Below are 21485 nucleotides of genomic sequence, written 5' to 3' on the forward strand. Positions count from 1 at the left end.
CTTTGGGCAAGTCACACTCTCTCAGACTCTGGAAGGCAAAGACAAACCCTCTCTGAGACACCCTGAGCCTTACTAACCTGGGACAGTGGCTTCCTTTATCTATCCACATGTAGTGTGGTCTCTTTCTTTTCCTCCTGTCTTCAACTTTATAGTAAGCATTATTGTCTTTTCTAATATACCATGTTATCTCATGAGATGTCCAAGGTAGGATCACCTCACTTTGGTCATTTTGGTTTCTAAGGACACTTGATTTGCTCCAAGACTGCCTTTATGCCAGTCCATAATATCTGTGGAATGCTCCTCCACCTCTACAGGTGAGGAAATCTGAGGTTCACATAGTGGTAGGGCTGGTCTTTCATTATGCATAGTGAGACAGCTGCCTCAAGCAGCAGGTGATGTTGGTGTACGCTGGAGGACAAAACTACAAGTTCCATGTGGCCTGGCCTTTTTCTCTTAAATTAGGCTGACACTCTTGGACACTGTGAGAATGGTCCCCAAACACACCCCCTGGTTCATTTATTGTCAACATTCAGTACTGAGATGAAATTGCAGCAACCCAATTTGCAATGAGCCAGGTTATTCCAGGAAGACTGTCAGGAAAAGGTGCCAGCAGGCAGGACAAGCCAGAACAGAAACCAAAGACAGCTAGAGCATGGGTTTTAAAAGGGAGGAGAGCCAAAAAAGGAAATCCAGGCAGCCACAAACAAGAGCCACAACATCACAATGATTACACCTAGTCAGACCAAGGGTGTGAGAGCAGCCAAAGAGTAAAGCAAAACAACCAGGTTGGAGTAGTGAGCTAAAGAATGCTCATTGTTTTTCTTATCTTCAACACAGTGAGGATCAAACAATGGTCAACCTCTACGAGTTTTTGCAAACATTTCATTTGCAATGAAGTTTTGTTTGCAGAAAATGTACTGTTTTGTGCAACAAATCATTTTTGTGCAAAAACAATTGCAGAACCAATTTCCCCCCCAAAAGTCCCCAAATGCAAAAAAGAAAAAAAGGAAAAAAAAGAAAATTGAGAAATGCTCTCAAATGTTCATAAGCTCACTCAGAGAACAGTAAACCATTTAAATTCTTCGTTCTGGCACATGAGAATGAAATATGTGAATATGTACATCCCTAGGTTGGAAACTGATTAAGAGCTAAGGTATTTTTTTAAAGACCTAAGTGTTGTTTGACTATAGCATGAGGATAACACAGCATCCTTGCTGAAGGTAAGCAAACTGAGCCAGCCCTGTCCGTAGGCAGAGTGGACCAGCCACCTCAGCAGTTTATTTTAAGTTACATAGACGGATGGCTAATGCTGTTATTTAACTGTTAGTTCTCATAGTTTAACTGTTTGGGATAAGGAAAAAGTCTTTTGCCTTGTGTGCCAAAATACTCTGGTTAGTTTTGTATACTAAGCACCTCGACTTAGGAGTTTATGACACTGGGGATAATTTCAGCATTAAAGAGAGATTAAAGTGCATTTAAAGCATCCTGCCAATAAAGTGAAAATGGCAAGTTTTTGCGAGAATGATTATCACACACAATTGTGTAAATAAAGTGATATCAGAAATTCATTGTCGCTGAAATCCCAAAAGTAAAAAGATGCGCGTTAATGCTTCTTTGTGACCACTTCTTTGTGACCACTTTAATGGCAGGTTTTGTGTGATGTCGTGTGATATTTTTTCCAGGATATTCACGGGATAAACTCCCAATCTACTTCGTGTGATAAACTCCTTAGAGAGAGAAGGGAATCTGTTGTTTATTTTATGCAGCAAAATACTTTGGGGCACTTCTATATGGGCCAAACAAATAGTCTCACCTAGTTTTCACTGTCCAAACAGTGTATTGGATATGAAGTTGAAGGCTTTCAGTGCCAACATGCATAGTTTTTTGTGGGGTTTTTTTTTTTTTTTTTTTTGGGGGGGGGGGCTATGTGGCCATGTTCTAGAAGCATTTCACCAGTATCTGTGGCTGGCATCTTCAGAAAATGCTAGCATAGAAGAGATGATTGGATGATTGGGGATGGACACAGGTCTTTTAATTGACTCAGGACTTTAATTCAGAGAAAAACAAGTGAGGATTTATCCTGCTTTTGAGCAGAAAATCTAGATATTCATATGCATGCATGAACGGTGGTCCATAGCGATGTCAGTGTGAGATTGCAGGCAGGAGTTCAGAAATACATACATTTGTGTGCATGGGGGTGGAGAAAAAATCCAAAGAGGTCATGGCAGTGTGTCCACACATCCTGTGATTAATTGGACCAGGGTGTGTTTGAAATAGAAAACTGGGTGAACATTTCTCCCAAACCCACTTTGGTGTGTGTAGACAAATCTATAGTTGCTGCAGATCAGTGTAACCAATAAAGCGAACTGGATTTTCCTATCAGAGTAGATGTACGCTTAGAGTAACACTATATGCTGGTCTGATCTTTCCAGTACCTGGACTGGAGTTTACCCAGGAACCTTTACATATGCTGCTGCCTTGAATTCAGTTAAGGAAAGGAAGTGCTCTAAATAAATAACATTGGTTGGTTTCCAGGGCTAGCAAGAGATTCCATCTAATCATTCTTAGGTTAAAGGCAAGATCTCAATTCTGCACCTAACTCCACCATGTTATTGGAATTGACATTGCAGTAGGACATATGCAAAAGGATCTTGTAGCACCATTGAGACTAACTGAAAGAAAGAAGCTGGTAGCATGAGCTTTCCTAGATTAGAATTTAGGAAAAAACTCATGCTACCAGCTTCTTTATTTTAGTTAGTCTCAAAGTTGCTATAAGATCCCTTTGCATACTGATTTTCAAGACTAACACGGCTATGGCTTGGAATTCCACAGTAGCAGAGAAACAGTTATGCATCTTTAACAGTCCATGTTCTCACAGATGAGGGCATCCATTCCATCTTGAAGCTGTTAGGCAAACAAACAAATCTCTTGTTATTGGCAGCAGCTGTCCAATATTTCAGGTCTCCAGCATTCTCATCCCATCAGGCATATACTATGCCTGACTGTGCATCCCTGCATTAGGCTGAAAGCAAAGTGCAAATGAAGAAGTTCTGCCAGGCCCACTGCACTCTGTAAGCCTCTCAGCTAGTGGATATATAATTGTTCATTTGTTGTCTTCTCACAGTACTTAATAACCTTAAATTGGGGGGGGGGGGAATGTAGTATTTGAGGGCTAAATTACACATTTGGCATGCACACTGATATTTTCTATGTGAATGAAAAGCCACTGAGTGGGAGTAGGGATTAGATTTCCATTCCACCAGTTTGTGGATCAAAGTCACCCGCTCTATTATTTTCATGTATGAAAAGGCCATTACAGATCAGGTATCAGGGACTGGTATTTCCTACCAACTTTATAGTTTTATCAGGGGCGTTACAGTTTCAGTTTGCCACATAACTGTGCCTTTGACATGCAGAATTTAGCATACGACAACATTAATTTCTATGCTGTGAAAAAGCTTCACCTGTTGGATTTTAGATACGGATCTAAAGCAGAATAGCCAGTCAGGACTTTTCATTCTGGTCAAATTGGCAACATCAAGTGTTGGGTAATTTGCCAATGAGGAATTATGAGCATGTGTGAACTGGATGAGCAGAGAAACATTCTTGGCTTTGGACCGGATGCCCTTGTTCAAGTTTGTCTGCTACTGTGATTTGCATCCTCTTAAATCTTATGCCAACAGACAGGACACAAGTGTGCTTCAAAACAGGGTGTGTCTCTTCTGTCTCGCTAGGAACAAGGAATTGTTCATGTGCTGATTTGGCACATCAGGAACAGTTTCCTATCAAACTTACCTTATTATGAAAGACCTTCTCTTTCTACTCACACCAAAACCGAAATGGGACTACAACAAGAACAACAACAACAACAACAAAGGTTTCTGCTCCACTTCCTTATTTGTAGCACTGTTTTTTAAATACTTGTGGACAAAATGATTTGATCAAAAGTATAGCAAAAAAGGGGACAAAGAACTGATGGATTAACACCATTTATGTTCCACTGCTCCACCCAAAATCACTGCACACAAATTGGAGAGATTTTAGAGTGCCAGACAGGAAAGTAAATAGAAGGAGTGGGATACAATTGGCATGGAGAAAAGAAGATAAAGGGGTGATAACTGATTTCAAGTGTTTAAAAGGCAAATGGAATATACGAAGAAAGATGGGGGCGAATAATCTCCCCATCATTCAGAATCTGGAAAAAATGTCTTCTGCTCTAGAAGAAGGTCAATCTGGACAGTGTTTGATTTACCCGAGGATCATTAAGAGGAATGTATGTTCTCCATTATCAATCCATTTCCACTCCTATGATGGGATTTCCTCAGTGACATATGCTTCAGTGATCATACTTGCATAGTGTTTGTCTTTTAATGACAAAAAAATCTTGCTAACTGCAAGAAAGATAATGAGGAAACTCATATGCTATGCAGAGAAATGTCTTTCACCAGTTAGGAGAGGACTCTTGAAAATAAAAATGATGAGTGCTTGAGAGCAGGTTAAGAATCAGACCCAAACGATCACCATCTATTATTACAAATGTTTTAAAGGTATTTATCATCATCATCATCATCATCATCATGCTCATCCTCACCATCATCTTCCTCATAATTTATTTTAAATCTATATATATTTTTAATATTCTCAAGCCAAGGATGATTGAATCCTTGAATGAAGAATCCATGGATACAGAGGGTTGATATGTCCACTCTCTGATGTTGCCCTGAAATGACATACGGTACATACAGTATTTCCAAATCATCATTTCATTGTCACATTCAAAGGGACTACCACACTCCAGCTCAAGAAATTGTTCCAGAATACAAATCCAGTATGCTACCCAGCCCTGAACAAACTCTACCAAGTCTGGTACAAAAATGCTGAAAAGAAGGGGCCCAGGAAAGGTTTCTCAGTGTTAAGAACAGCCTTGTACATGAGGTCTAATCTGGACACATTCCAGTTTAGACATGAGGCGTCAGGTTTTGTCAACAGGGGGTAATGGCTGAGCCCAGCAGCCAAGGTGGGGAGCAGACTGACTGTCCATCAAACAGAAACAAGATGCCTGTCTAAAAGACACAGCAGATAAAAAGGATTCATTCTGGATGCCCGTCTTGGCTTCAGTCATGGGGTCTTCCCCCTTGTACATTTCCACTCTGCATCCATCCAACTGTCTGCAAAAGCCTTGAACAACAATACAGGCAGAGTAAACAGCTGCCGAGGGCAGGACTAGTCACAGAGTAACAGCTGGTCCAGGGCATATACCATTTCCAGTTTGCAAAAGGATGGCTCTGTTCCACTCAGGAGAGCAACAAAATCTGGAGGCAGCATTACTTCCCAGATAGGGAGGCAGGTACATAAACATTTCAAGACCCAACTGGCCTTGGCATCTCTATTTCTAGATATTAAACATTGGACAGATCCATTTCTAATGTCTCCAGCGCCAGAACTAACTGGATATAAGTCTGCCTCTCAAAAGCCCTGGTGCATGATAAATGGACTCTGCACCTGCTGTCTGAAATTTTAATCTTTCTTTACTTCAGGACTCTGGAAAAGTTACCTTTTTTTTCTTCCCCTTTTTACTGCAGCAGGCCCCCCTAGGAAGAGGATTCTGGGAGCTGTAGTCCAAAAATTGAACATTTTGCCCAAAAGTAATAGGGTGCAGCCAGCTTTGAAAAACTTTGGCCACATGTATCCGGCATTGCACATGTAAAATCTTGGAATGTATGGTCCAACTCTACCATGCAAGAATTGCCTGAACTCTATGAGGATCGGCTGGTTGAATTATCTTTCCTTCCTGTGGAAGGGGTGGTGAGGATTGTTGTGCTTCATGTTTCCTCTAAGTTCAGAGGCAGAAATATAAGGCAGAATGCCAAACAGAATGACATGTATCCTTCTAGTGCCATGTGCAAAGGGGCAACTTGCACATCTCATCCACCTCCATCACAAGTTGCATGAAGAGGTATTCCTCTATCAGAAGAAGCATATGCTTTCTTGCTCTCCTACAGGAAAAAGGAAGCTTCTTTTCAGTGAATCAGACTATTGATTATTTTAGCAAAAACCTGGAAATGTAAAAGTACCTTTTTTCCTGCCAAGCTGTATTTAATTTCAAAATGCCTCTGCAAGAGATCATTACTGACCTCTGTCCTTTGCCTCGCAGGTTGCTTGAGTGGGAAGGGAAGAAGAGATGAATAGGGAGAAAGAGGAGGTGGATGCAGAGAGAGAATGAAAGAAAAAGAGGTGGCAGAAAGAGAGTAAGAGAAGACTGCAGCAGAAGTGTGTGTGTGTGTGTGTGTGTGTGAGAGAGAGAGAGAGGGATAGAGGGATAGAGAGGTCCAGAGGAAGGAGCAGAGCTGATACACTTTTGGATCTGTCTCACCCACTCCTGACTTTGACTATCGTCTCCCTTATCCAAAATTCCAAAATCCTAAATACTGTACTCCAAAATCCAAAATTGTCCACATGTGTGGCTGAGATAGTGACACCTTTGCTTTCTGGTGGTTCAGTGTACACAAACTTAGATTCATGCACAAAATTGTGAAAAATATAAAATTACCTTCAAGCTATGTGTTTAAAGTGTAAATGAAATATAAATGAATGTCATGTTTAAATTTGGGACTCATCTCCAAGCTATCTCATTATGTATACACAAATATTCCAAAATAGGGGGGGAAATGAAATCCAAAACACTTGTGGTCCCAAGCATTTTGGATAAGGGATACCCAAGCTATACTTGCCACAACTGGCATGCAAAATAGATTATTCTCCCAAAGAGATGTGGCCCTCCCAGAGTCCCAGGAGTAAAGCTATAATGTGTACAAATGAGGCCACCATCTTCCTCTATAAGTTAGAATTCTGCCCCCAATGAAATCTTCCTTCAGTTCCAAAATTTATAACATCGCAATAACCTTAAAATTTAGTTGAACATTTAGAAATATAGTTGAGGCAGTCAAAGAAGGAGGCAGGCAAACTGAACAAGGGTATACAAACACAGTAAGTGTAAGATTTCTAGATGAGAATTATTTCAGTATCTTATTCTCTGTAATGTTAGAAATTTGGGGACTACAAAAAAAATAATAGTTGAGGGGCAGAATTCTTATAGGAAGGCAATATCTTTATTTTGCCATCCCCTCATTGCTGCAACAGTGAGCCCTTGGCAAAAAACATGCCCTCTCCTCCTAGTACGGAAGATTTAAGATAAAACTGAGAAAGTAGCAGGAAAACCTGTAAGGAGAAGACATATTACTAAAGCACAAAGAGAAGTGACAGAGAGTTTCCCGCAGGAAAACTGCATTGCCCACTCAGTGGGACATTTTATCATTCGCTGCAAGAAGGATTTTACAAAGGCAATGAAATGAACAAAGCACATTTTATACTTGAACTTTTGGACTGAACTCAGTGTTCTTGGGTTTTCATCTTGAGTTTTTGGAGTTTTGAAGACTTCCTTGGATTGTTTGACCCATTTTTAAACACACCCCCCCCCCCCAGTTATTACAATTTCTTTTAACCTGATTCCTTTTAGCTAAGATGTACCATCTTCTTTTAGCTAACATGTACAACTTCCACATCTCACTGTATCAGACAAATGATATACGTGTCTAAAGACACAGTGTGTGTATGTGCTATCTTTTTAGAGCTGAATTTCTACCCATGGTTTCTATGGGAAGGAAATGGGGCTTGGAATGATGTTAAGAGGCCCAGAGCCAGGGGCCCGGCATTCATCTGTCTCCCACGGTGGTGTCCAGGAGCTGCTGGGTGTTTTTCTTAGCCTGACTGAGTGACTGTGTTGTAACTCAATCAGCAGCCTGGGCCGGTGGGCAGTAGCATCGAAGGCAGTCCGAAAAACAGGATTGGAGCCAATTACTTAGCTAATACTCCTGGCTTATCTCCCTGTAACTAGAGCCATCCCTTTTGCTGAGCTAGGCCTAATTTCGAGTAACTAACTAACCACTCTGTTTGCAGACTCTATTGGAAGCAGTGTCTGAAAAGGGTGGCAAAAAGCAAGAGCATTGAGTGAAACAATCTACAATGGGTGCCTGCCCTCCAACATGTCAGAGCCTTAAAAACTAAGACTGCATCTACGCTGCAGATTTAATGCAGTTTGATGCTGCTTTAACTGCCATGTCTCAGTGCTATGGAATCTAGGATTTATAGTTTTGTGATACACTTAGCCTTTCTCTGTCAAAGAGCTCTGTTGCTACAATAACCAAGAACTTATGTTTCTTGATGGACAGCATAGAAATCATTTTAACAAACAAAAATGAGGAAATATTTCCCACCTTCATTGACATGTTTACACTATGGCTGCATCTACATTGCAGAATTAATGCAGTGTGACACCACTTTAACTGCCATGGCTCAGTGCTATGCAATTCTGGGATTTGTAGTATTGTGAGATATTATCCTTCTCTGTGAAGTCGAAGCCTTTCATGGCCACATCCATAGATTTTTGTGGGATTTTCAGGCTATGTGACCATGTTCTAGAAGAGTTTCTTACTGATGTTTCACCAGCCACAGATCTAAAGATGCCAGCCACAGATGGGAGGAATCCCTGAGACACTACTTTTCTATATGTCAGGAGTTTTTTTGTTTGGGAGTATTAAAAAATCTTCCACCTGGAGCCTGAAATGGTAACATCCATGGAAAGCTTGGGCCTGTGATGAATGGGGTAGATTCTCCTTCACTGAAGGTTTTGAACAGAGGAGAAACATCCAAGTTTTGGAGGTTTAGTGGTAGATTCCTGCATAATTAGGAAGCTGGATTACATATCCACGGGACACATTCCAGTTTTTTTTTATTCTCCTGTTCTATCACAAAAAGCTTAATTGCATTATTTTTAAATCCCAAACTTCATTTGGCTTAATTTTTAATCTCAACCATTAGAAAAGTTTTGTTCCATTCCCACTCAGGGACATCCTCAATGCCCTGCTTTTTTCCAACCTCATCTTGTGCTGTTCTCCTAGGGCCATTTCACATTACATAGTTATAGTGCTATGATTCCACTTTAACCTACCATGGCAACAACCTATGGGAACTCAAGATTTGCTGTTTGTGTGTCTTCAAATCTCTTGTTGACTTATGGCAACCCCATGAATTTAATAGGATTTTCTTAAACAAGGCATACTCAAGAGGTGCTTTTACTGACTCCCTTCCTCTGAATTATCAGCCAGAAAGGTCCAGTGACTCACCAAACTTCAAATCCCAAGATTCCATAGAATACAGTGCTATAACTTTGTAGGAGTTTATCATACGGGGGGTGGGATTAGAAATTTAAATTGGGATTATCCTGTGAATAAGTCTTATTTTCCAGTAGTTTCATAGTCCCCAAAGTAACATTTCCAAACTCTGAGGGAAATACAGTGAAAATTCCATGCTTCTTGTTGTTGCGTGGCTTCAAGTAATTTCCAATTTATGGCAACCCTAAGCCGAACCTATCATGGGATTTTCTTGGCAAGTTTCTTCAGACAAGGGTTTGCCATTGTCATCCTTTAAGGCTGAAAGAGTGTGACTTGCCCAAGGTTTACATGGCCGAGCCGGGATTCGAACCCCGGTCTTTGGAGTCCGACACTCAAACCACTATACCACACTGGCTCTATATGTTTGCCCACTCCTAAAAGGACTCCAGTGCATTTATATTGTACATTTATATTGTACAGTGTGCATTTTAGTTCCTTTTCTCTGGTACTTTTGGGTGACAAGGCGCAACCACCTGAAGTCTCTCGCAAAGTCCTTATTAAACAGATCAGCTTTCTAGCTTCACATCTTGTCAAGCAGTTCAAAAATTGTGTATAACTTGCTGGATCTCAAACTCTATACAAATGTCACCTTTCCCCCTCGCCCAGCCTGTCCCATCATCCTGATGGGTAAAAAAAATGATGTGGTTTGCTGAAATAATGATGCGGAGAACTAGAGAGCCAGTAATCTTAAATGGTAACATATTTGAGCACAATAATCTTTCATAGGAAGGTCTCTCCCACATGCATATATACACAGAAAGCCCCGGGGCTACCTGGAATTTGTCCAGCTGCAAAGGCTGCAGTAATTGCTAACATTTCCCTCTCTGGGGACACAATTAAATCTGCTCCAGTGGGCAAGGTAAGAATTTGGAAAGGATAAGCCCTGAGGCTTGAAATGCAGAGAACCATTTTCTCCTTCTCCCCCGCACCTTGCCCCAACACTCTGCTTTGATGGCCAAGTTTGAGAAATGGCCTCCCTCCCAAAGAAAAATTTATGTAACCTGAACTGGTGCATACTTACAGAGCCAGGAGGACTAATTGCAGAACCTTTGCCTCATCTCTTTGGGTTTCTCAGCAAACCAGCTTATAGTGCGGAGGAAAAATTCTAAAATCTATCCAGTGCCAATACATTTATTGTGTGTATATGCCTTCAAGCTGTTTCTGACTTATGGCAATCCCAAGACAGACCTGTCATGGTCATCGTTCCCCCCCCCCCCCCGGCAAGATTTGTTCCAAGGAGGTTTGCCATTGCCTTCCCCTGAGGCTGAGAGTATGTGACTTGCCCAAGGTCACCCAGTTGGTTTCATGGCCAAGCTGGGAATCAAACCCTGGTCTCCAGAGTCGTGGTCCAACACTCAAACCACACTGGTTCCAATACCTTCATTTAGCATTACATCTTTTCTGTTTCTGTACCATTTTGGCATTGGTAAGGTCAAGGCATTGATATAAACCTGATTATGGTTGTGTGTTTGTGCCTTCAAAAGGTTTAAAACTGATGGTGGCCTTATCATGCAAGGCAGCATTTTGTTGAGAAGGAGTTTGCCATTGCCTCCCTCGGAGGCTGAGAGTGTGGGTGTAGCTACACTGCAAAAATAAAGCACTTTGACACCACTTTTACCGCCATGACTCAATGCTATTTTGGGATTTTTAATGCTGTGACATATTTAGCCTTCACTTTCGGAGAGCTCTGGTGGCCCACCAAACTACAAATCCCAAAATTCCATAGCATTGAGCCATGGAAGTTAAAGCAGTATCTAACGGATTTATTTCTGAGTGTGGCAGCAGCCTTTGATTTGCCCAAAGTTACCCAGGACTTTATCATACGGGGAAAATTGGAATGTTAACCCAAGGTTAATCTGGGGTCATCCAATGTATTTCACGTAATTTCACAAAACATTTTGAAACGACATCGCATGCAAACGGCAATCCAAACGCAATTGTGAGACATCCCAGGAATAGCTGAATTCAGGAAAATATTGAATTTATACATCCTTTTCCACTGCGAATTTGCAATCAATTTGCATTTGCGTTAGTATGAAATGCATCTCCAATTTGGCCATGGGATTACTATCGGCCATGGGATCCTGTCCTCCCTGTGCATGCGCTAACATGCTAATTTGAAATCAAGAAGCTGATGGGTACGTAACCATGTGATGATTTCATTTGCATTCACACTGCTTTCTCCTTCGGATGGACGCTGTGTTCGTCTGTGCATGTGATAAGCTGCTACGTAATTTCTTGCATTTTTGGATTCTGCCCCCCTTTCTTCTTCTTTCAGGACAGTGATACATTCCTCCGTGTGAAAAAATCCCCAGTGGGCTTTGTGTAACACAGCTCTTTGTTGCTACACAATATCTACATTACATTATCTAGGGTTGCCAGTTTAGGATTATCCCAGGCCCTGCGGTTTCTATGTCAAAACTGGAGATCTAAGGATGGCACTTGGTGTTATGTCTTCAGGTGTTATGAATCAGTTAGCAACGCCAGTTGTTTATATCTTGTCATTCAAATGCACACACAAAGACAGAGAACATATTTTTCTGTTTGGAAATTCTGATAGCTAAAGGGGTATTCTCATATCAAGAATTTTGTTCCTCCTCGCTGACTTAAGCAGGTGCAATTTAAGATAGCCTACTTTCTTCTAGCCAGAAAGTGGCTGTGGAAAAGAGCAGAGCATAGGGTGAGCCTTAGTACTAGAATGTCTGAGAGGAAATAAGGAGGCTAAGTAAAGGACCGAACAGACCGCACCTACATGCCACTCCAATCTGGCCTTTCTGCGGTGCATGTAAGAGCTGAACAGACTAACCCTACATGCCGCGGCCCTGTGTAGTCGGGCGCACAGTGTGATGTCGGCATCAGAGCTGCATTGGTGTGTGTGTTGTGTGTACAGCAGTCTGTCAAGGCCTAGGTAAATGCACAGACTTTCTGGCTGCATCCGCACTGCAAAAATAATCCAGGTTGACACCATTTTAACTGCCAAGGCTCAGTGCTATGGAATCCTGAGATTTTTACTGTGTTGTGACACCAGAGCTCTCTGATAGAGAAGACTAAATATCTCACAGAACTAAAAACCCCAGCCTTCCACAGCATCAAGCAACTGCAGTTAAAGTGGTGTCAATCTGGATTATTTCTGCAGTGCGGTTGCAGCTGTGGAGAGCCTTTTGTAATTTGCCACAACAAATCCATTAAGGCTTGTAAAACTTGCATCCAACCCTTTCCTCTCGGCTGCCCCCCCCCCCATGGAGAACATGCACCCCTGTCTCCCACATGGAAATGACCCATGAAAACTATAGACTCAGGTCCATGCCAGAGATCTGACAACCCTGCTACAGGCCATATTTACATTGCAGCTCATATTATCTTCATACCAGTCAGTTACCAGTAAATCTTCAAAGCTTTACTCAAATAATCTTGGGAACCTGAGAGGGTGCTATGAAAAATTATCTTTAGCCTCGCCTTACAGAACTAACATCCCTAGGGCTCTTAAATCCCATATTCTAGATGTGCCCATAGTGTTTTGTTTTCCTATCTTAAATAAATAAATCTGATAGTATGTGATGCAATGGCACTTTTGACTTAATTATTTTAACAGCACCAAAAGAATTCCTGAGAGCAACACGTTTTCAGTCTGTTGTTTACAACACAGAGAGTTCTTGCTATGTGTAAAAAGCAAATTTCCTAGAAGAGCACTGAAAACACATTATGCAATTAGAATTATGTATGCAAATTAAATAAATATTTGCATCTACCTAATGCGCATAATTTTGTCCCCAAGACTTTTTTGATTATCTCTTTCCTCAAAGGGTAGCCTTCACTCTCTGTTCTTGATTTTAATACACTGTCTTCTTCTTCTTCTTTTCAGAAGCGAATTGTTCTTATTTCAAATTCTTCACCACTGGGGAGAATGCCCATATCTTCCAGAGATCTACTAAAAAAGGTGAGGTGATGCTATCAATAATGTATATGCAAATAAGCCATGTTGGCCCATTCTGGGGGAAAAACCATCATGATCACTTCCTTAGCCAGTTTTAAGGCTGAATTGAAGACAATTTTGATTAGAGAAGCGTTCCAAATCACCACCTTTTAAGAGATGTTTTAATTATATAAATTTGTTCTTATTTTTAATGTATGCCATTTGGCAGGTTTTACTTCTGTTTTGACTGTTCATTATGTAAAGTGCTGTGTAAATCTTACAGTGCTGTATAAATAAACTTTAATAATAACAATAATAAGGATAAGGATATTATCATCATCATCTGTTTCTTCATTGAACTTATATCCTGCCTTTCATTGTAAGCAGTTGAGGTTTTAGTTCTGTGCCATGCCATTTTATCCTCACAGCAACCTGATTTGGTAACTTCAGCTAAAAAGGAGAAAGTTTGCATTCAGGTGATCATTTTTTGGCTTCATAAATACCCACAAGCTTCATACTTGCATGCTCCATCTTGCATTGCTGGCCTTTCCTTTCTTCCTTCTCAGTATGATTTCTTGTTATGTGTTTTCAAGTAGAAAACCACGAGGTTTCCTTGGCAAGATTTATTCCAAGGTATTCCATTGTCTTCCTCTTAGGCTGAGAGAGTGTGACTTGCCTAAGGTGACTCAATGGATTCCCATGGCTGGGCAGGGATTTGAGTTCCTGCTTCCTGGAGTCCTAGTTCAACACTCAAACCAGTAAACTCCACTGTCTCTTCAGTTTAAACATAGTTTGCAGGTTTGGATATGGACTCAGGTTGAATCTGCAAGACAAGAATAATGCAGATTGACACCGCTTTAATTGCCATGTCTCCTAACTAGTATGTGTCCTTGCTATAGAATTATGGGATTTGTAGTTTTGTGCTATATTTAGCCTTCTTTGTCAGAGAGCTCTGATGCCACAACAAACTACTAATCCCAGAATTCTGTAGCACGAACACATGGCAGTTAAAGCTGTAGTGCAGATTCTGACTGAATTAATCATGGTCTCCATTGTGTCCACACCTATAAACTATGGCTATTACAACAAGCCAGGACCTTGCTTTGGTTTAATTTTAAATAGTAGGTCTCTGAGAATCTGGGGTGGGTATAAATACACAAACAGACACACAGACAGACAGACATTCCAGAAATGACTTCTGCTCTGCATCTGGTTCCTTAAAAATACACACACACATATTTTATGAGCCAAACATGCAAAACATTCCTAGAAGGCTCCAGGAGTGAAAACGGCACTTTCGTCACCAAGGAATTTTTGCATGGAGGGGTTGGATGGACTGTAGGAGTTCACAGGCTGCCAAAAGAGCCTTAAACTATGGTTTCCCCAGTATAGCCATGAGAGGAAGCTATGGGAAATTAAAGCATTCTGCCATTCATTGCAAAAAAAAAAGAGGGGAAAGGACTGAGTATACAGGCACAAGACTCTTTCACATCTTGACTGGTGATGCCACTAAAACATAAAATTAGATTATTTGTAAAGTCAGATATCATAGGATTGTAGTTTTCTCTCTCTCTCTCTCTCTCTCTCTCACACACACACACACACATTCTTATATACTAACCTCAATTCACTAAACTTTCATATTTCTGTAACCCAAATAGAGTAGGAGGGAATTTCTATTTCCTTGCCTGAGCTACAGTACTTATTTGACATGGGTAAACAGCCAAACTCAGTGCATATATACATTCATTTCTTCATTGCTGTAACCCTTTTAGTTCCTGAATGAAATTTAAAAATTCTATTTGCATTACATAGGCATAGAATAATGCTGCTTCAAACCTCTTATTAGCTACTCCTTCCATTTGAACCAACCAGTTATTCAAATGTGGATCTGAAACCATATAAAATAAACCACAGCAGTATAGCCACAATGAACAGTGCACTTTGATCTATTATTGTAAGTAAAGCACATGGGATAACAATTCATCAGAGAAGAAGATGCATAAAGTGGGAAAGAACACCATCTTATGCACACCATGTTCTCAAAATGCAAATCGGTGACACAGTTGCAAAAAAAATATATCCAGCAATACTTCAAAACCTCTGAATAACAAGGACCTTTTATCTGATTTTATAATGGCAGATTTCCATCTCAGCAAATAAATCATGAATTTTGACACAGTCAATTTTCCCATCACTTGTGTTAGCTTATTGGGCCAACATCTTATCATCCAAATACAGGCAGTGTGTCTAATCCAAGCAATTCCATGCTGAATCAAGTCTCTCTCTTTATAGACAGTCCAACCAGTGTACTACATCGGCTTTATGAGAAATAACTGAAGCTTAGATTACATGAAATGGCCTCACCAGCTTTTGGGAGTCACTTCTTCAAGCATGCTTTTCTAAAACACAAAAGAAAACAAAATTGTTTTGGAAAAGAAAGGTGTTCAGCTTGGGTTTAAGTACCTGGTTGAAGTAATTTTAATTAGTCACTGATTCAATCAATTAATTAATCAACTGAATTTGAATACATTTGAATTTTAGTACTAATAATCATTGTCTCATAGGAAGTATCACCTTAAAGTAAGTATGTCTTCTTATGGGGAAAAGGAAAGATGCCTCTTTTTAGGATTTTGCTTGCCATCTCCTGTTTTTACAAGTACTTGCATTCATTCATTATATATATATCTAGGACTTTATCACACGTGAGGAATTTCTCTTAATTTCAAATGAAAAGAAAGTGGGGCTAGAACGCATTTACGTGAATTTGCTAGTTCAGCGAATTTACGTGAATGCGAATTGCGTTCAAACTGGCTTCCCATTGCCCAAAAATAGCATGCCATTGCCCAAATTTGCATGTGGTAGTCTATCACGCAGTAACGTGAAACCCCATGATTGCGTTCAGATTGCCATTGGATTATACTTCCAATTTCCCTTGTCTGATAATGTCCCTAGAGATAGATAGATAGATAGATAGATAGATAGATAGATAGATAGATAGAGCTATGAGATTTTCAAATAATCAGAACACTTTTTAAATTGATATCATGTTTCTTATTCAAATAGATTAATTGATTAACTGTGCAGCCTTTTTTAAAAAGTGGTGTTCTGTCTATAAGTTTTACACAAACCCTTAGGATGGTAATGGGGGAAGCTCCCAATAGACTATTTAATGCTTGTTTCAAAAGATCTCAGATTACAGCAGCACACTGCCTGGGACACAGGGACAAAGGTGGCTTTAGAAAATACAGAAAGCAGCAGCTGTCCAAATCTCTCTGGGTTTTCTCACTCCTCATTAAGGATTGTCATGCCTGTCTTTTCTAGCCTGATGCATGCCCTAAATGTCATTCCCATAGGGATGTAGTGATGGGGAGGGGGGTTGTAAATGAGGACATACTTCCAGTAAAATAAGAATTCTCCCCCTCTGTGAAATTTTTTTACAGTTCCCAAATTTCTAGCATTGTGTTTGATCATTTAGAAAGATAGATCGACATTCTGTTCAGCAGTTAGAATACAGTAACTTAGGCTGCAGCCACATTGCATAATTAATGCAGTTGCACAGCACATCCGGAGACATGGGGCGCGGGGTTATCAGTACACTGATGACACCCAAATAATTTTCTCTATGTCTCCGACTGATGCAGTGACTGAGGATGGCGTCTCTCCTCTCGTGGCCTGTCTGGAGTCAGTAATGGGCTGGATGAGGGAAAACCGACTCAAGCTGAATCCAGAGAAAACGGAGGTACTTGTGATAGGTTCCCCTGGTCCAGGAATGGCGGTGGTTCCACCTGTCCTGAACGGGGTCACGCTCCCTGTGAAGGACTCCGTGCGCAGTCTGGGGGTGCTCCTTGACTCGTCCCTTCACCTGACTGCTCAGGTGAATGCGACGGTCAGGAGCACCTGTCATCAGCTTCGGCTCATTCGCCAGCTGCGCCCATACCTGGCCCAGAGGGACCTTGAAACTGTAGTACACGCCCTGGTAACCTCGAGACTGGATTTCTGCAATGTACTCTACATGGGGCAACCCTTATACCAAACCCGGAAGCTTCAAATGGTGCAGAATATGGCAGCCAGGCTGGTCACTGGTACGTCCAGGGCCAGCCATATAACACCGGTATTAAAAGATCTCCATTGGCTGCCCATTCGCTTCCGGGCGCAATATAAGGTGTTGGTGATGACCTATAAAGCCCTAAATGGCTTGGGCCCAGGATACCTGAAGGACCGCCTCTCCCCATATATTCTGTCCCGCACCCTCAGAACATCTGGGCAGCAACTACTTAGGGTTCCCGGGGCGAGGCTTGTCTCTACTACCAGGAGGACTTTTTCCATCGCCGCCCCGGCCCTTTGGAACACGCTGCCCATAGAGCTCCGCTCAGCTACCTCCCTGGCCCAATTCAGATGGGATCTTAAGACCTTCCTGTTCAGGACTGCATTCCCTGAATAAGATCCTACAGCCCTCCCCCGCCGCACTGGCAACGGGATTGGCTAACCTGGGGCCTTTTGTTTTTATGTGTTTGTAATATTGTTATGATATATGATTTTAATGTGTATGTTTATTGTGTTTTTAACTATTGTAAACCGCCCTGATCTGATGGAAGGGCGGTATATAAATAAAATTTTTATTATTATTATTATTTATTAACTGTCATGGCTCGATGCTGTGGAAATATGGGATTGGTAGGTTGCTTTGAGGTAGCTAGGCTTCTTTGTCAGACAGCTCTGGTGCCACAACAAACTACAAATGTGAGGATTCAATAGGATGGGGTCATGACAATTAAAGCAGTGTCAAACTGCACCTGGCCTTATGCTATCCTGATGGGATATACAGTAACTGGTGGAGATTCATGAGTGACTGAATGTGAGCCCCCCAACCTACCTTTGCAGCCTGGCAGTGCCCCAACCAAAGCACTACTGGGATGCTGGAGATTGGGATGCTAGGAAGTGACATCCACTGTGTGCACTGGGTCATGGAGTGGCTTGGAAAAGCAGTTGTGGATGGATCCTGAAGGGTCCTTCCACAACTGCTGCTTTCAAAGTAGGTTTGTGGGGGACATCATCAGTTGTAGTTGTGATGACGGTACTGGATCTCAGCCACAGTCTGGGCCAAAGAAAAGGATATGGTAGAATCCTGCAAAATCCCAGCACTAACATTTCATATGCTTACTGAAACAGTGTAGTTGTACAAGGAAGCTTTTCCATGAATGTACACTTTGTACGCTGCATCTATAGCTGAGTGGAAAATTCATTCTCAACTTTGGTGCATGTGCTGACACAATAAGGGCATTAGTGTGTCATCTGGGGGGAGGGGAGCAAATGTAGCAATCCTGATACTTAAAAATAACATCCTTAAAGGAATTCCAAGTGGACAGTTTGCAGAAAAATCACAGCTCATTAGACTTTATTAACAGATCAGATCATTATAACATGATGACCTGCAACATATTCATTTATCTCCCAGTCACTACAATTATTTTGCATGTGAAAAATATTGCATTTTAATGTAAAGTCGAAGGCTTTCATGGCCAGCATCCATAGTTTTTTGTGGGTTTTTTGGACTATGTAGCCATGTTCTATAAGAGTTTATTCCTGATATTTCACCAGCATCTGTGGCTGGCATCTCTGAAGATGCCAGCCACAGATGCTGGTGAAATATCAGGAATAAACTCTTATAGAACATGGCCACATAGTCCGAAAAACCCACAAAAAACGATTGTATTTTAAATTGATTTGCTTTTTAGGAAGCTTCAGAAATTATTCCTAATTTAAATGCATTAATTGGGTGTTATTTTTGTCATTACCTATGAAAATTCCTTTTTTCCACAGAAGTGAAAAAGTGACCAGTGCCCAAAACCTTCTGTAGTCACCCCAATTATTGTCTCTGCCAGCCTAAGTAAAAATTCTCTTGCTATAGCCCTTCTATATGTGTATTAAACATGATCCCTTTCTTTGGTGTGCATCGTGGTGGCTTACCCTCCAGTCTAGGTTATCGTGCTTATTTCTGATTCTGTACATGAGTGCTTATGTCTATGTAACTTGCTAGAGGCTGAGGTTTCCATGCTGTGTCACATAAAAGGTAGGGCCATAGGGAGTTGTTCTTAAGTCTTGTCCCTATGTTCACCTTCAAGTACTGAAGGGTATGAAATGACTGCTTTTTTCTCCCCTGCCTGGTCACACACTGCATAGAATTGAACATCACGGCAGCCGTTATGTCCCTTCTCAGCATCACTCTGATGGCCATGGGTTCTCTCTGCATCACAATGGCTCTCAGCAAAGGCATTGAATTCCTCCTGAAGCCAGCATCCTGCTTCTTCATTGTATCAGGTAAGGGAGCCCTGAGAAACATCCATCGTTTGCTCAGGGACAACCTCATAATCTGATCAGGACTACCCCTGCCCCAACTCCACCCTTCTCTTTCTATAGCATGACAAGCATTCTCCTAATGACTGAACGCCTTAAAATATTACCAGTGGCATCACTAGGGTTGGCATCACCCGGTGTGGTAACTCGTGGTGTCACCTTCTTTGCCTTCCCCCATACCGCACCATACAGAATGCTTAATAATGTTTTTGGACTAATAAATCACAATTTTATACTCAGAAACCACAGTTCCCATATATCACAGAATGTAATGGCAATAGTTGTGACATAAACAACTAGCAAAATTGAAGTTATACAAAATTTAAATGACAACATCATACACACAGCCTAAATGTATTTACATGTACTTTGTTCATATGGTTGAAGTGGAAATGTGATAAGATGTGATGTTTTTAAGGAAAATTTTAAAAGAATTTTTTTTTAAAAAAATGTAAATTTGATTTTTAAAAAAATTTAAAGTTTGAACATTTCATTTTTTAAACCTGGGGTCTCTCATTCCTCTTCCCACTGAGCCTCACCCCACTCACACCATCTCTTCTGTGTTTTAAAGGGATGCAGGCAAACTCCACAGCCCATTTCTGCCAAAAGACAGATCTTTGGGAAGCAGTGGCATCACACCTGGTGTGATCCGCACCCCCCGCACCTCCTACTGATGACCCTGAATGTTACTAGGAAAAGCAGGCAAATGTTACTGCTATTAACAGTCATATTGAGCTACACAATTCACTTCCATGCAGTCCATTTAACTAAGCCAGTACCATCCAGAAAGATTTCCATACTCCTCATTTGTGATTTTTGTTTGCAACTCAAATTTCAGAAGGGAGCTCTGCCCAGGAGCATGTGCAAAGGGGAATAGTTCTCAAGTGTAATTCTCATCTTCTTCTTCCCTTTCTTTCTCTCTCCTTCCAGGCTTAATGGTACTAGTGTCACTGGAGATTTTCCGACAGTCCGTCCGGTGGCTTATCACCTCTGATGAGTCTGTTCCACTGGAGTACGAGTACTCCTGGTCTGTGGCTTGTGCAGTGGCTGCCGGTGCTGTCCTGATCTTTGGCGGTGGTTGCTTCATCCTTTTATCCATCCCAGGCTTGTCCAAAAAGCCCTGGGAATACTGCATGAAAAGCAGAAGCAATAGCAACACTTCCTAAAATAGAAATTAATCTAGAAGAGGGAGGAGGAATGAAATCTCTCTTTCTCTCACCCTGCAATACACACGTACAAGTGTATACCTCCACTCACTTCTGCTGCCCTCTTCCTCCATCTTTTGGACTCAGTTTTCTTCTATGTTTTGTGACTTGTAAATAGAACCTCTAGTGCGTGTCTTGTTTTAGATTTGGGGCAGGGAAGGAGGGGGAAGGAGGGAGGGCCTGTGAGAAAAGAGCTCTGTTTGTGAATGAGGGGACAGCTGCATTAATGAACTGAGAAATTATGAGGGGAGGGAGGATAAAGGGCTGTATTTCAGACCTGGTTTTTATAAATGGCTATTTTTAGCTTAACAGAGGGACTCTGTGTCTTCAACTCTTACACCATGCAGCCATGCAGTTTCCTCATTGGTGAAATTATACACTGAACAAAAATCCCAGCTCTTCAACTGGAAAATTGAGCTCCTGGAAGCGCAAGCCATCACAAACACGCATTACAAATTCCTAATTTTCCTTCTCCATACAACTGCCAGATACAAATATTTCCTTAACTCTTGCTTGGGCCCAATGAGGTGATCAAAATCCACACAGGTTATCAACCTGAAGGTTACAGAGTATTACAACAGAGTACCACTTTCTCACTGAACAATGTCACTTTCCAGCCTAAAATCTATGGGATATTTGGCAACACCTATATAGATAAGGGATGATTATTACTGGCTGGAAGACTGCATTGGAGTTACAAATACGTAACTTTCATTTACAGATGCGTAACTGTTATGTGTTCACGATTCCTACATAACCCCTGGTTTAGGGACTATGTAG

At 41.2% G+C, this 21485-nt stretch overlaps 1 protein-coding gene across 2 annotated transcripts in view; it reads left to right on the forward strand.

The window, feature by feature from the left end:
* The window catches only part of CACNG6 (calcium voltage-gated channel auxiliary subunit gamma 6), a 38743-nt gene extending 17692 nt beyond the window's left edge, over positions 1 to 21051 (forward strand). Inside the window, exons 3-5 of one of the 2 annotated variants that reach the window (XM_089480201.1) lie at positions 13093 to 13167; positions 19327 to 19464; positions 20431 to 21051. In XM_089480201.1, coding sequence (XP_089336327.1) covers positions 13093 to 13167; positions 19327 to 19464; positions 20431 to 20666 — 449 coding nt within the window. In that variant the 3' untranslated portion in view covers positions 20667 to 21051. The remainder of the gene's footprint in view (positions 1 to 13092; positions 13168 to 19326; positions 19465 to 20430) is intronic. The other variant, XM_089480200.1, reaches the window with a different exon arrangement.
* Positions 21052 to 21485: the final 434 nt, after the last annotated feature.

This window comes from Sceloporus occidentalis, unplaced genomic scaffold (assembly GCF_023333645.1).
Source record: "Sceloporus occidentalis isolate IW3139 unplaced genomic scaffold, rSceOcc1.0.p SCAF_14, whole genome shotgun sequence".
Lineage (NCBI taxonomy): Eukaryota > Metazoa > Chordata > Lepidosauria > Squamata > Phrynosomatidae > Sceloporus > Sceloporus occidentalis.